The sequence below is a fragment of the Papio anubis genome, chromosome 8 (assembly GCF_008728515.1).
Source record: "Papio anubis isolate 15944 chromosome 8, Panubis1.0, whole genome shotgun sequence".
In the NCBI taxonomy this organism is placed as follows: Eukaryota; Metazoa; Chordata; class Mammalia; order Primates; family Cercopithecidae; genus Papio; species Papio anubis.
This window is the reverse complement of record NC_044983.1, coordinates 65,349,239-65,364,751: the sequence shown is the minus strand read 5'-3', so window position 1 is coordinate 65,364,751 and position 15,513 is coordinate 65,349,239. Positions and strand designations below refer to the sequence as shown.

The window sequence follows — 15,513 nt, the reverse complement described above, 5'->3', positions numbered from 1 at the left end:
GAAAATGGCTGAGCTAGGGTTTGAAATTAAGTTTCTTTGATTCTGGATGCAATGCTGCAATACTTTTGATTATTACACTATTCTGACAGAAGAAAAAAATACAAAGAAGAAAACATTCTATATAAGTCATTTCTATTCATTAAAGTTTATGTGAAGGGCTTCAGGTTTACGGGCATGGTGAATTTTCTAACATTAAAAGGACTTAATGACTGACCCTTTTTTGATTAGTATCAAGTACTCGTGAATCACCTAAGTGCCTGGGATGGAGTTGGGATGTTTTAGGAGAATGAGCTTTTCCTGTGAAGCCAAAACATAATCACGGTCTTTTTGTAGAATGAACCTGATGTGTTATTAGTGTTTTTTTTTAGAAAATTCAGATTTGATAGCCAAGATATGGAAACAAGTTAAATGTCTATAGACAGGTGAATGGACTAAGAAAATGTCTGTTCATGCATCACATAACAACGTTTCAGTCAACGATGGGCCACATATACAATGGTCATCGCGTAAGATTGCAGTGGAGCTGAAAAATTCCTATTGCCTAATGATGTTGTAGTCATAGGGTCGAAGTGCAATGTATTGCTCACAAGTTTGGAGTGATGCTATTATAAAGAAACCTACTGTGCTGGCAGTCCTGCAATATAGTACAGCACATCTAGTTGTGTAGAGTACATAGTACTTGATAATAAGCATCTGTTTTTATTGGTTTATGCATTTACTATACTATACTTTTAATCATTATTTTAGTGCATACTCTTTCTACGTATTAAAAAAGTCAACTGGGAAACAGCCTCCAGCAGGTCCTTCAGAAGGTATTCTAAAAGAAGGCATTGCTGTCTTAGGAGATGATAGCTCCATGCATGTTATGGACCCTGAAGATCTTGGGACAAGAGATGCGGGTGTAAGACAGTGATACTGATGATCCTGACCCTGTGTAGGTGTAGGCTAATGTGTGTGTTTGTGTCATAGTTTTTAACAAAAAGGTTAAAACAGTAAAAAAAAAAAAAAAAAAAAAGAAAAAAGAAAATAGCTTTTAGAATAAGGATATGAAGAAAAAATACTTTTGTACCACAGTTCAATGTGTGCTTTAAGCCAAGTGCTATTACAAAAGAATCAAAAAGCTAAAAAATAATTACAAAGTGTATAAAGTAAAAAATTATAGTAAGCTAAGGTTCATTTATTATTGAAGAAAGAACAGCGGTTTTTAATGGGTTTAGTGTAGCCTAAGTGTACAGTGTTTATGAAGACCACAGCAGTGCACGGTCATGTCCTAGGCCTTCACATTCACTCACCACTCACTCACCATGCACTCACTCACACAGAGAAACTTCTAGTCCTGCAAGCTCCATTCATGATAAACGCCCTATACAGGTGTATCATTTTTTATTTTTTATACTTTATTTTTATTGTACTTTTCCTATGTTTAGACATACAACTCCTTGCCATTGTGTTATAATTGCCTACAGTATTCAGTACACAAACACACTAGACAGGTTTGTAGCCTGGGAGCAATAGTCTATACTGTAGAGCCTAGGAGTGTAGTAGGCTAGACCACTTAGGTTTGTGTAAGTGCATTCTACGACATTTGCACAGCGATGAAATCACCTGATGATGTATTTCTCAGAATGTGTCCCTGTCATTAAGTGACATATGATTATATACGTACAATGGAACACTATTCAGCCTTAAAAAAGAAGGAAATTCTGCAATATACAACAACATGGATGAACCTTGAGGACATCATGCTGAGTGAAAAAAGCTGGTCACAGATTTTACTTACATGAGGTATCTAAAAGAGTCAAATTCATAGACTCAAAGAGTTAGAATGGTGGTCATCAAGGCTGGGGGGATTGGGAAATGGGTCGTTACTAATCAGGAGCCATACAGTTTTAGTCAAGCAAGGTAAATAAGCTCTAGGGATCTGGTGTTCAACATCATGTCTAGAGTCAACAATACTGTATTGTACACTTAAAACTTTGTTAAGGAGGTAGATTTCACGTTAGGTATTCTAACCCTCATAAAATAAAATAGAAACTTCAGACTTAAAAATCTGATGAGTTTTCATTTTGAAAGATCCTAAAAGCTCTAGCAAAATCCTGGCCCATTTCCAACTCATGTAATTGCATTCCCAGCACCCACAATTTTCCTCCAGTTTTAATTAAGAAATGTGTTTTGCTTCATCTCTGTGGCTGCCAGACTGTACTTCACACAGGTGTGTCCTAATCACCTTGGACCCGAAAGAGCTGGCATTGACCATGAAACTTTGGTTAAGTGATGCTTTACATAAATACATTGTGTAATGTGAGTTATTGCCCCTCACTCTGCCTTTTCTTCAAATAATTTTTCAAAATGGGGTTAAGTCTGAGGTCCGTGTAAAGACTTTTTAACCAGTGGTATGTGCTGATAAATCACTTAGTATTTACTTACTGTCTACGACTATCTGTTATTTATCAGTTACCATCTTTTTGAACTTAAAGCAAAATCTATTATATTACCTGGTTTGGTGACTTGAGCTACTGAGCTGAAACTTTTCCAAGGGTAATTTCTTGAACTACCAAATGACCAGGAAGATTTTTCTCAGTTTTCTGTTCCCGGCAGAGACTGTTGGACGGAATGATTCACTCAGTCCCACCCAGCTCCAAAATATTTCCCTAAAGCATCTTCTCTGAATATAGCTTTATTGTCCCATCGTATTCAGACTCTAGAAATTAAATAAATACAGTCTGTTAATTCAGACCTTTGCCACAGGCACAACTCAGCTTCCTCCTCACCACACTGGATTTTACCATAGGACAACATGGTGTCTTTAGATAGTGGACCAGCCCTCTCAGGTGACTGGCGTTTCTGGCCAGGTCATTCCTAAATTCTCCAATTATGTCATTCAAACCATTCATCTCCTTGCCTGTGTCTCATGGGTAGCTTAATCTGCTTAAGAGTTTTTTCTCCATTGTTTAAATATTTTAGCACCATTCAAAATCATTTATTATAGATATTACTAATTTTAACGGAAGTTTCTGAGAATTAGAGGGAAAGGAAGTTTGCTTAAAAGACCATAGATATACAAGTTTTTGGATTATCCTAGTTCTTTTCATTGATAGGCTTAGAGTTCATTTCTAGATGTAAATATATGAGTTCATCTTTAGTTGGCTCTATTTGGAGGCACAAACAACATTTGTTTTACTTCGTTTTAGGAGTATCAAGGGGATATAAAGTATAAGCAAATTTTCTTTCTGCCAAGTTTGTTTGTAACAAAGATCTAAAGAAATCAACATGAAGTCTGTAAGGTATATATCTTAAAACATGATAAGTTTTTATTTCAAAAATGCCTATGAGTATTATTAAACTTAGGACCAAGTTTACCTTTCTATACCCTTATATTAACATATGTTATATTATGACTATACATATGTTAAAATATGTTCTATTAACATATTAACATAACATAATATAATGTAATGTTAGGAGGAGAAAAAATAGAATTTAAAACTTTACATACAATCTTGGTAGCAATATGTTATTAATGTTAATCTATGTGTACATTGAAAAAAGACCAGAACAAAATATACTAAAAGCATTAAAAGTGGATATCTCTGGGTGTAGCACTATGCATAAGTTTAATTTTTTTGTCTTTGTGTATTTTAAAAAATTTCTACAATGAGTGTGTATTACTTTAATAATAAATAAAGATACTTTGAAAAGCATATAAGTGACACATTATTTTATTTGAAATGATTTTGGACTTAAAGAGATAGTTTGTACACATTGTGGGTTATTACGTATAAGTTTCAAGTTATACTTGGTTTAAATTTGTTGTCTACAAAGCTGAAAGGAGCTTTAATGATAAAAATAACAATTAGACACGATAATCACAACCTTCCTTGAATATAGTCCTCTTCCAAACCTATGCTAGCACATATGCTATCACACACTGCGCTTTGTTGATTATTCTTGCTCTCCTTTGTGTAGTCAGGAGGGGTATTTAATAGCCATAGATGAAAAGATTTGGCCCAAGGTCACATAGCTACTTAATGTCAGGCCTGAAACTAGATCTCCATCTAATTCTTTTCCCACCATTCTCTGTAGGAGTAAATGAAAAACTATTCTTTTTGAAAGGAAAAATGTCACAGTAGCCTTTTGCACTCCTCATGTTTGTGATTGTGTTACTGCTATTCATTCCTGCTTCTGTTAAGTGTGGAAAGAGAGCACACCAATATCTTAGTGTGTGTTATGTCCCAGGCACAATGCTGGACACTGGCCATACATTCACCCGCCTAATCCCCCACAACAACTGTGTGATACTGATATTTTGATATCTGTTTTACAAATATAAAATCTGAAATTCACAGCACTTGTGAATTGTGGATATGAAATTGAACCCAGCTCTTTCTGACTCACACTCAAGAACTTTAAAAGCAGAGCGCCGGAAAAGCTGCCTTAGAGCTTTCTCCAGGAAGAAGAAAGCGAAATAAGCCACCCAGAAGACCTGCGCTGGAGGAAGTAAAACGAGGGACAGTTACACAAAGCTTCCCTGCCAGTGTTGGGGCTTACAGATGCATGGTGTGGTGAAACATAAAATTGGGTTTAAATCCATTTCTGACCCTTACTAGTTGTGTGACTTTGGCAGTGCCTATCCCCTCAAACCTTCAATTTCCTTGTCTGAAAGATGGAAGCATGGCAATAATAATGACAATTCTCATGAGGAATGAATGAGACAACTTATGTTGAGATCTCAGGGTGCAATTCATGGAATCAAAATAGGGTTCTGCTGATGTTAGTTTTAAATGATAATGATGATTATGGTGATGATAACAATATTTGTAAACCCGAAGTTGTGTAGCTCTGTATAGCCAAGGAAGTGTTCTAATATGAAACCAAAAATTTAAGTGGAGTTGAAAAGAAACATTCTCATTGAAGTCTTCTTGAAGACTGAGATAAATTGATGAAGATTAAGAAATTATAAGAAAGATACTGTTCTAGTTTATTAGTATATTTTGCTAAAGAGGCTCTCTCTCTCTCTCTCTCTCTCTCTGTGCTGTGGGAATCATGTTCTTTTATGGCTTGAACATAGTATGTATGGATTTCTACTTGTCACATCTTTTAATAGAGAAAAACTCAAAAAGAATCAGAAGTCCCTTAAGAAAGTTGGGAGACTTCTCTTTGGTTTATAGAGACCAGTAGAAGTATGTAGGAGAAGTATGTTTAGGTGGGGAAGTTCAGATGTTCTTTAGGTCTTGGGGCAGGGTGATGGGACACAATTGCTGGGGTGTGGTTGTGGTTTTTGAGGGCCACTGTGTTCTTACATACTTAGCTGTAATGACCCTATCGCAGAAATAGTTTGAATTATGTTTAACAATCGTTTGTCTTGCTGTTATATATTACTTTACATAAGCATCGATCCCTGAGTGATTGATTTAACAAAGATTGGATAACAAGGTGGTTGTTTTTACTTCTTGTTTTCTTTTTTGCTGTCTCCCCAGAGCTGGTTTTCCTGAGGCCTCAGCGATTGTGAGGCTTGCCGTGATACCTCTTACAGTTTCCCGTTCTTTAAAGTGAGCAAGTTTGCCAGATAATCTCAGAGATGCCTCCATCTCTCTAGCTCTGTAATTTCATCATTTTTATATTAAGATGTAAGGTGTGACTCTCAGGCTTACATTGTGGACTACGCAGTTATAAGGTATTTGCTATCGAGGCCCCGTGCCTCACTCAAAATTAACACTTACATTGATTCTTGAGTTAACACAATCCTCTTATTTGGAGGACTACCTTCAGCAAGAAGCCCTTGTGCATTTTATGTCTTGCCAGAAATGCTTTTTGTTTGTTGGGAGGGAGCTGCACAGTCCCTTTGCACAAGGATGAGTGCAGCCTTCAGTAAGTAGTCCTTGTGCATTTTGTGCTCTCATGATGGCTTCACGTCTGGCTAATGAGAGACTGCTTAGTGTTACTCAGGTTTAAACATTGGTGCTATTATTAGAATCCAGTCTGTTTTCTGGAGAGTGAATGACAATCAGAACATCATTATTCTTCAAAATGATTTTCAGCACAGTGTAAAGGATGAGCCATGTCAGCAGCTTTTTGTGTGTGTACCATGATCACCTTCTCTCCTAATAACTTTTTCAGGAATGCCCACTTCCTTTCATTGCTATTTATATTTGTTGCATGTATTGATTTTCTTAGAGCCTTTCATTTCATAGCATTTATTCGTATCAGACACCACGATCTCATAAGAAAAGCAAACATACCCAAAGGTGACCGGGGACTGTGCCTGTTTCCCAAACTCAGGAAAGCTTTTTGCCTCCTTGAACAGTGTGAAAATTGGTCTAGAACAGGGTATCTCATCCTCAGCACTATTGACATTTGGGCCAGATAATTTTTTATTATGGGAGGTGGTAGGGCCCTTCCTGTGCGTTGTAGTGATGCCAGCAAAACCTCAAAATTGGGTCTCAGCTCGGGGGAGTTCTTGGCTTTGCACAGGAAAGAATTCGAGAGCAAGCTGGCAGTGAAAGAAAGCAAGTTTATTAGAGCAGCAATGTACAGCAAAATGGCCCAGAGAAGCACTTGTGGATTGCTGGCTGGCTATATTTATACCCATTCTTAATTATGTACAATATAAGGGGCAGGTTATTCACAAGCTTTCTGGAAACGGGGCAGAGAGTTCCCAGAACCATATAAGGTAACCTTTGAGCCATTTGCCGTGGCATCATTTATAAACTGCCATGGTGCTGGTGGGAGTATCTTATGCAAATATATTATAATTAGCATATAATGAGCCATGAAGGCAATTAGAAGTCGCTTTGGTTGCCATCTTCGTCCTTCTGGTTTTGGTCAGTTTCTTTGCTACACCCTGTTTTGATCAGCAGGGTTGTGACCAGGACTCAGAAAGCAGGTCCTGCTGATCTCCTACCTCAGTAGGAACTAGTGGCCCATTAGATGACAGTAGCACCCCCTCAGCTGTGAGAACCAAGATTGTCTCCTAACATTGCCAAAGGTCCCCTGGGGGGGCAAAATTGACCCAGTGGAGACCCACTAGTCTAGAATAATTTTTTTTTAAGTATATACAAACTTTAAAATGGTATGACACTAGAAGTTTGTGAATGTAATGATTATTAGAGTCTTGTGATAATTTTTTTGTGTGGAGTGACATGAATGAAAAACAGAATTTATCTGCCTTTTGCCTTGTTAGAAGGCGTTCTTGATAAGACTTTAATATTGTTTTGAATTTGTTTCCCCCATTAAAATTTAAGGACTCATTATCAAAGTTTGAAAGAAGCCACAGGAAAAAAACCTTTGAACAAACCTTTGAACAAACACTGATTAACACACATGGTTGGGATGGGCTATGCTACTGTATAAGTGGTACTAGCATAGTCATTAAAGATAAGTCTTGGCCAGGCATAGTGGCTCACGCCTGTAAGCCTAGCACTTTGGGAGGCTGAGGCTGGTGGATCATGAGGTTAGGAGTTCGAGACCAGCCTGGCCAACATGGTGAAACCCCGTCTCTACTAAAAATACAAAAATTAGCAGGGCAAGGTGGCAGGCACCTGTAATCACAGCTACTCGGAAGGCTGAGGCAGGCAAATTGCTTGAACCTGGGAGGCAGAGTTTGCAATGAGCGGAGATCACGCCACTGCTCTCCAGCTTGGGTGACAGAGTGAGACGCTTTCTCAAAAAAAAAAGTCTTTGTGGTGAGGGAGGGGAGTTGAGGGGTGAGAAATTACCTATTGAGTACAATGTACATTAGTCAGGTGATGGGTTCACTAACCAAACTTCACTACTACACAATATATTCATATGACAAAATTATGTTTCCCCCCTCTAAATCTATTTTTAAAAAGATAAGACCTGGTACATAACAGACATTCCAAAATATTTGTTGAATGGGTAGATAATGGATAAATGGATGGTTGGATGAAGGATCTGCCACTGCTAACTCATATAGTCTTGGGAACAACATTTCATCAGTGATACACAAAACTGGTGGTCACAAAAGCAAAAGTGGTCACTAGGTACGAGCAGTACAGAGCCCCTTTCTTTCTTCTGTGGATCCCCCAGGTGCTCCTCTGCTCTTCCACCAGTTTGTTTACACTCCCCTCCCTAGGCCTATATCCTTACCTGCCTTTCCTTCTCTCTATATTTGCTGCCTGAATTTATTTTCTTCAAGCTTTTCATATGGTATCATTTCTTTGTATCAGACACCATGATCTCAAGAAAAGAAACCCACCATATCTGATTGTGGATCCACACCTGGGCAATCCTGAGTGAAGAACTGCTTAATCTTTATTCTCTGGTTGTTTAAATCAAACTAGCAATGTGATTCCTAATCATCTTTGAAAATACTTCATTTTGATTTTCTAGAGTCTCATGCCTTTCTTTGATAATTTATTCTAGAGTATAAGTTTTTGGTCAAAGGAACGTGTATTAATAACTGGGATAGATGGGTTTTAACTGTGATCATGTGCTCACAGTGATGTTATTGATTCAATACTAAAAAGTATTTCCTCCATTTTATAAAGAAATTGAGGTACAGATTTGTTAAGATGTAGAGCCTGATGCCTACAGGGTGAGTAGTTATATTAGGGTTAGAATTGCAGATCCTAGATGTTGAGACCAGGTTCATAGCACCAAGAGGGAGGGTGAAATTGAGGTGGGGCAGTAATTTGATAAAAAGCATTGAATCTGTAGTACCAGAAAGTTGAAACATTTTTCTTTATGTTTTGTTTTAAAGTCACAAAAATAATTGTTGAGGGTGGCTACTTAGGGTATCATGGCTTTGATTCAATGGGAAGAATATTTTCTCTAAAATGGACAAATTATTAATTTCAAGACCTTTCCTATGAGTTTTATTTTGGTAAATGTTGCTCATGATCTGCTTCTCTTCTCTCTTAGACCTTCTCTCACCATGCCCCATAGGAATCTGACAGGAAGCTGCAACGTTAATTGTGGCTGTAAAATACATGAGTATGAGCCAGTCTGTGGATCAGATGGAATTACATACTTTAACCCTTGTCTGGCTGGCTGTGTTAATAGTGGTAATCTTAGCACTGGGGTGAGTATATTTCACAAGTTCCTCTTCTGTTAGTCCAATATCCTGTGACAAGGATGTGATGAAATTCATATGCTGCCACAATGACTTCAGTCTTTCTTTTCAAGAGGCTCCAAGTAACCTACAAAATACCTCTGACGAAAACCTCAAGGAAAGAAAGTTATGTATTGCTATTATTTTTTTTTTCCAGGGATGACTGGAACATTTGGGTGCAAGGATTTGGTTCCATATCAGCATTCTCCTACTTTATATTCTGCGCCAACTCAGTGAAACTTGATAAGGTTGAGCTCTAGGCCTGCCATTTGTTTCTCTGACAGGGCCCTTGTGATGGATTTGAAGGTCAAGATGACCATATTTGGTGCTGATAGAAGAGAATAGGAAAGCACCTCCCCTGACTGGAGTCTGTAAAGATGGGCAATGGCCATTTTTCATACAGTATCAGTTCAGTTCTGGCTTAAAAAAAACTTTCAAAGTAAAGATATTTCTGACAGTTCAAGAATAGGCTATTTTGAGAATTCCCTTTCCTGTAAATTATAAATGGGCCGTAATACTGTGGGAGAAGGTTTTCATATTCTACTCAGTTTCTTTCTTTTTTCTTTCTTTCTTTTTTTTTTTGAGATGGAGTTTTGCTCTTGTTGCCCAGGCTGGAGTGCAATGGCGCGATCTCAGCTCACTGCAACCTCCGCCTCCGGTTCCGTAGATTCTCCGCACTCAGCCTCCCTAGTAGCTGGAGTTATAGGCATGCCACCATGCCGAGCTAATTTTGTATTTTTTAATTGAGCAGGTGTCTCCATGTTGGTCAAGCCTGGTGGTTTCCAGCCTCAGGTGATCCATACTAGGCTCTAAAGTGCCGGTTGATGGCGGACTACGCACCTGGCCTCTACTCAGTTTCTTATTGAGCCCGGTTTGATTCTTTGTGAAGAACAGGCTGTAGGAAGTTGCTTTCACTAAAAGGTTAAAGATGTGCTTGTTCTGTGCAGGTGATAAGGGATTATACCATCCACTGAATGTTTTGGGGATATTGTTTTTGATGTCTGAGTTTTTTTTTTTTTGGCGGAGTCTGCGCTGTGTCGCCAGATTGGAGTGCAGTGGCGGATCTCCAGCTCACTGCAAGCTCCGCCTCCGGGTTTTTCTCCTGCCTCCAGCACCAGTGGCGGGACTGGCGCCTACCACCTCGCCCGGCGAGTTTTTTGTATTTTGGTAGAGGCGGGTTTCACCGTGTTGCCAGGATGGTCTCCGAACTCCTGACCTCGTGATCAAAGCCCGTCTCGGCCTCAGTGCTGGGATTGGAAAACTGAGCCACCGCGCCCGACCTGATGTCTGAGTTTTAAACGGCAATGACAAATTGAGAATTCCTGTTGTTTGTTCCCCATCGTGTAACTGGTGAGCTCCACTGTGTTGCCATGTTGAAAGGGTGAGATCTGTTCTCCTGGAGGCTAAGTCCTTCCTTGAGAGTGAGTGCTCATCCTTTAAAAAATGCCAGCAGTCTTTTGAGCATGACAGCCAAACAGTGCCCCCTCTCCATACTTGTTCTTACCACTGCTTCAGGTATTCAAGGTTGCAATGAAGGTCAGCTCAGCTGATGTCCATTTAGTGTGACTCTGTCAGAGTCCAGGAGCAGTACTGGGTGGGGGCTGTGGTAGTCAAGTTCCATCCATGGAGCTGGTTGCTCTTCCGTAGGGAGCAGGGCACCAGCTAATTATAGGGACTAAAAAGATGTTTAAAATGGAAGCACCAGAATGTACATTAACTTAGCCACTGTGGAAAGCAGTTCGGAGATTTCTCAAAGAACTTAAAACAAAACGACCACTCAACCCAGCAATCTCATGCCTGGATATGTATCCAAAAGAAAACAAATCATTCTACCAGAAAGACACATGCACTTGTATGTTCATCACAGCACTATACACAAGAGTAAAGACATGGAATTGAGCTAGGTGCTCATCAGTGATGAATTTGATAAATAAAATGTGATAATATACACCATGGAGTACTGCACAGCCATAAAAGAGAATAAAATCATGACCTTGGCAGCAACATGGATGCAGCTGGAGGCCATTATCCTAAGTGAATTAATGCAGGAACAGAAAACCAAACACTACATGTTCTCACTTATAAGTGGGAGCTAAACATTGGGTACTCACGGACACAAAGACGGAAACAATAGACACTGGAGACTTACTAGAGGGGGAGGTGGGGAGGGAGGTGTGAAAAACTACCTGTTGGGAACTATGCTCACGACTTGGGTGATGGGATCATCTGTACACCAAACCTCAGCATCACGCAGTAGACCCATGTAACAAACCTGCCCATGTACCCCCCTGAATCTAAAATAAAAGTTGAAAAAGAAAAGAAAATGGAACACCAATGAGGTGTTTACTATTATTGGTGCTGGAGTCATCACGGTTGCATTATGAATTCTCTGCATTTAATAGATGTTTACTTTAGGGCCCACTGTGTGCCCAGAGTTGTGCTAGGTGCTCTGTGAGCATGAAGAAAAATAAGGTTTGGTTCTGGTTTTTGAAGGGCTTCTCTAATTGGAAAGCCCAAGAGTTAACAGCAATTGAGGCAGAATATAATGATGACAAAAATGAGTCTGCGGAATGTGAATGGTATTGAATGTTGAAAGCTTCTTAGGAAAGTTTAGGTTTAAACAATTTTGACCAGCAGACTTTGGTTCTGTTAGACACACACTTGAGATCCTTACTGTTATCAATGAGGAAGTTACTTTCAATGAAATATTTTGTGTTTTAAAAAATATTCGAGCTATTTTAGAGTACTTTTACTTAATTTTGTCTTAATATTCCTATGCCCCAGTTAGCTTTTGAGGGGCACACAACTGCTCTTTATTTTGCTCACTTAGATACGGAATTATACAGAATGCGCCTGTGTCCAAAGTCGACAAGTGATCACTCCGCCCACCGTGGGACAGCGCAGTCAGCTCCGTGTGGTTATTGTCAAGACTTATCTCAATGAGAACGGCTATGCTGTGTCTGGGAAATGTAAACGGACCTGCAATACCCTTATCCCATTCTTAGTTTTTCTTTTCATAGTCACCTTCATCACAGCTTGTGCCCAACCATCGGCCATCATAGTAACACTTAGGTGAGAAGAGCATTCAACTTCCGGGGTGGGTTCTGTACTTAGAATTTCCAGAGCACATAATCTAGGAGAAGGGGCTTATGTGGTAAATCATAGAGCAAAGCAAAATTAGCATGTGCAGGAGGGCGCTCAGATATTTGCCTGGTGGACTTAAGAGGGATTTTTCCCTTTTGGGAAGGGAAAGGAAGGTTGTAACAGTCCATACTTTGGAAGGTTCTTTTATTCATTTGGGTTATATTCTTAATGTATAATGAAACTTCTTTTGATGTTTTTGATTCCTGAAGTCTCTGCCCCATGAGGTTCAACTTCAGCAGTTGAAAGTCATCACTCTGTTAGCTATGAGAAGCTGGACCCCAGAGGAGGGCAGGAAGTAATTTGGGAAAGTTGCTAAATCGTGCATACAGCAAAGGCTATTATCTTCAAACTTTTAGATAGTTACTACCTTTGGGATCAGTGGTGATTTATGCTGGGCTTGCAATTTGAAATGCTGAGTTCATTAATTTTGCTGTCATATAAAATTTCAGAGTTGAGTCAAGAAAAGGGCATATTAGGGAATGTGATTTCTCTCTCTCTCTCTCTTTTTTTTTTTTTTTAGTTTTTCAGGCTGTGCTTTCTTTGCCATGTCTTGTTTGGATTTTTTGTTGATAAGAGAACACGGAAGCTACTTTTGTCCTATTAAAAATGTTGGCACTGATGTTCCTGAACCAAAATGAGAGTTGGGCTGCTATTTTTTGCAGTGCAATAACAAGAGATCCAGATGAACTGGGGAGAAAGAGAGGTTTTATTTCTGTAACCAGTTACAGGGAGAAGACCTGGAAATTATCACCAGACCAACTCAAAATTACAAAGTTTATTAGAGCTTATATACATTCTAAGCTATCTGTCTATGTGTAAGTGTGCATTCATCTAAAGACATAAGTGATTAATTTCTTTTAACCTATAACCAAGGTCTGAATCTTGAAGACCTTCTTCTGGAGCCTCAGTAAGTTTACTTAATCTAAATGGGTCCAGGTGCTGGGGTGATTACCCTTATCTTATCTCTTGCTAAATCATGGAGGTTTGGGGAGTTCCTTCAGACCCCCAATAAACTTGTTTGTGGAGGCCTAGGGAGTTTTTGCAGACCCCCAATAAAACTTGTTTAATCCTAAATGGATCCTCTTAAGAATTCCTTCATTGTTTTTTCATGTTTTAAGTCCCAGGAAAGACCTAGGCAAAAGTCTTGGTGGGCTTTTGTTACATTCCAGCATTTGTATAAGGGCACTGGCTTTTAATATTTAACTTAACCACTCAGCCAGTACTGAAACAGTTGTTATGGAGGCCTGCCACACTGATACATTCACATCGGTGTGTTGATATTTGCAGTAAGGACTGCAGTGGACAGAGGAACTGGGCAGCGTGGTGAAGCCAGAAGAGCACACCCATGGGTCTGGGCAGCTTCAGGGGGATTAGGGGGTGGAGGGCAGGGAAGGAGTGAAGAAAGGGAGTCAGTTCTTACTCTTCCTCCAGGCTCCTCAGATGCCACAATGCTGGGCACCTTGCAGGAAGCGCCTGCTGAGATGTCATTGCTTAGCAAGGGCAGTGGGCTGCACCAGGCGTATTCTGGCTTCTTTCCCACTGGGAAAGAATCAGGCATTTCCAAGCAAAGCTGTTCCTTGACAGCCAGATAGTGGTGCATGAAAGGCCCACTGGTTTGTTTACTCATTTCTTCCAGCAGCAGATATTTATGGCATAACAACCTGTGTGCAGCACTTTGCAAATTGCTATGAGAAATAAAGAAATTAGGGAAAAGGTGACAAGGGCACTGGTCTTGGGAAAGTTCCCATTATACACCGTACTCTCATGGGTATTCGATGGAGAGGATAAGGTACTGCAGCATTTAAAAAGACATATGAATCATTCATAAATTTACTCAAATAATCTCATTCTTTGCACTTTAATTCCTCAAGAGATATTAAATAACCCATAGGCTACTTTTTCCTTTAGTGTTCATACATGGCAAATAGCCAGCTGGCTTCTAACCTAAAATTTCAGAAAAGGAACCCTTTAATCTTTGCTAATTACAAAACCGGTAGACTCCAATCTTCCTGCCACATGGGAATAACTTGGAGTGTAAGTTTTTAAAAAAGAAAAAAAGACGTGGTTGGAGGGCTTATGCTTCCTCTGATGTTTGACTTGTTTCCTATACATTTTTTGAATATACTTTCATTCTTTACTCTTTTTTCTTCCTGTTTTGGAAGAATTGTTGGAGTAATTTTCAATGTACACATCTACCACTCTGGAAGATACAGGCACCCAGGCAAAAAAACAAAAACGAAAACAAAAAAACACCGCAGTATTTAGGATGAAATTCTATAAATTAAAAAAAAAAAAAGGATCTGATTTTGGAAGCTCAGTTAGAGGCATTTCAGCTTCTTCAGCCAAGAGCCTTTAACCTTCCACCAGTATTTATGTAGAAACAGTTAGAGTTAGTCAGAGTTTCTTTGGTGTCTGCGTTGGGAAGATCTTTATTCAGTAATTTAGCCACCAGCAATCTCATGTGGCTATTGTTAGTAAATAATAGTGAGTTAAATATTTTGGCATGGTATCTCTTTAGTCCCTGGCTCTGCACAAAGCCGACTTGATTTGACATTCATTTTCTTGGGGCTACTATTTAAAAAACATTGCCTTCTTTCCCTTCACTGCAGGTCCGTAGAAGATGAGGAGAGACCTTTCGCGCTGGGAATGCAGTTTGTTTTGTTGCGAACACTTGGTACGTCCCTGAATTTCCAAGTGCGCCTCTTAGTTCCTCTTTGCAGATGGCAAATTTTCACTGTCCTTTAAAAATGGCAAGTCACGTCATTTATTACCATGAGTAAGATTTTACAGGTTAGTGGTGAGGGTACAACTTCCTTGTTTTCTGATTTGAACTAGAAGCTGACAGGTTCTGTTGTTTGATGAAACAAAACAAAACCAACGTTAGGTTAGTTTCTTTTCCATCATGAACATAAACTTGGACAAAATTCCCCAGCGTTTTGCACAGCAAGAAATAGGAAATCAAGCAATTTGTCAAGGATTTGTAATCCTAGCATTCTGACCCCTTTATGCCTTTTTACTATGAAAGCAATAGAAATCGGTCTTTATTTGCGAAGTTTTCAATTCCTTACTTCTTTATAGTAATTTTATTGGGCTAAACAAAGAGTATACCTATCATGTTTTCTGAGAAAAATAAAAAACTTTAGAAAGGAAAAGAAAGGTGCCCAAAGTGACATATAGGGACTGCCTTGTAAGTCTTTACTTATCAAAAAGAGAAGCTCAGTAGTGCTGTGCCCATGTGACAAACCACAGAGTACATTTGTGCAGGAGGAATATAGGTCTTCTTTTTACAAACACCA

The 15,513-nt window shown here is 39.2% G+C and overlaps 1 protein-coding gene across 3 annotated transcripts in view; it reads left to right on the top strand.

Moving 5' to 3' along the window:
• Positions 1-15,513, top strand: part of SLCO5A1 (solute carrier organic anion transporter family member 5A1) — a 161,992-nt gene that overhangs the window by 137,523 nt on the left and 8,956 nt on the right. For all 3 annotated transcript variants that reach the window (XM_009213168.4, XM_003902846.4, XM_021942411.2), the window contains 3 exons: positions 8,884-9,043; positions 11,904-12,145; positions 14,827-14,891. In XM_009213168.4, the coding sequence (XP_009211432.1) occupies positions 8,884-9,043; positions 11,904-12,145; positions 14,827-14,891 (467 nt within the window). The remainder of the gene's footprint in view (positions 1-8,883; positions 9,044-11,903; positions 12,146-14,826; positions 14,892-15,513) is intronic.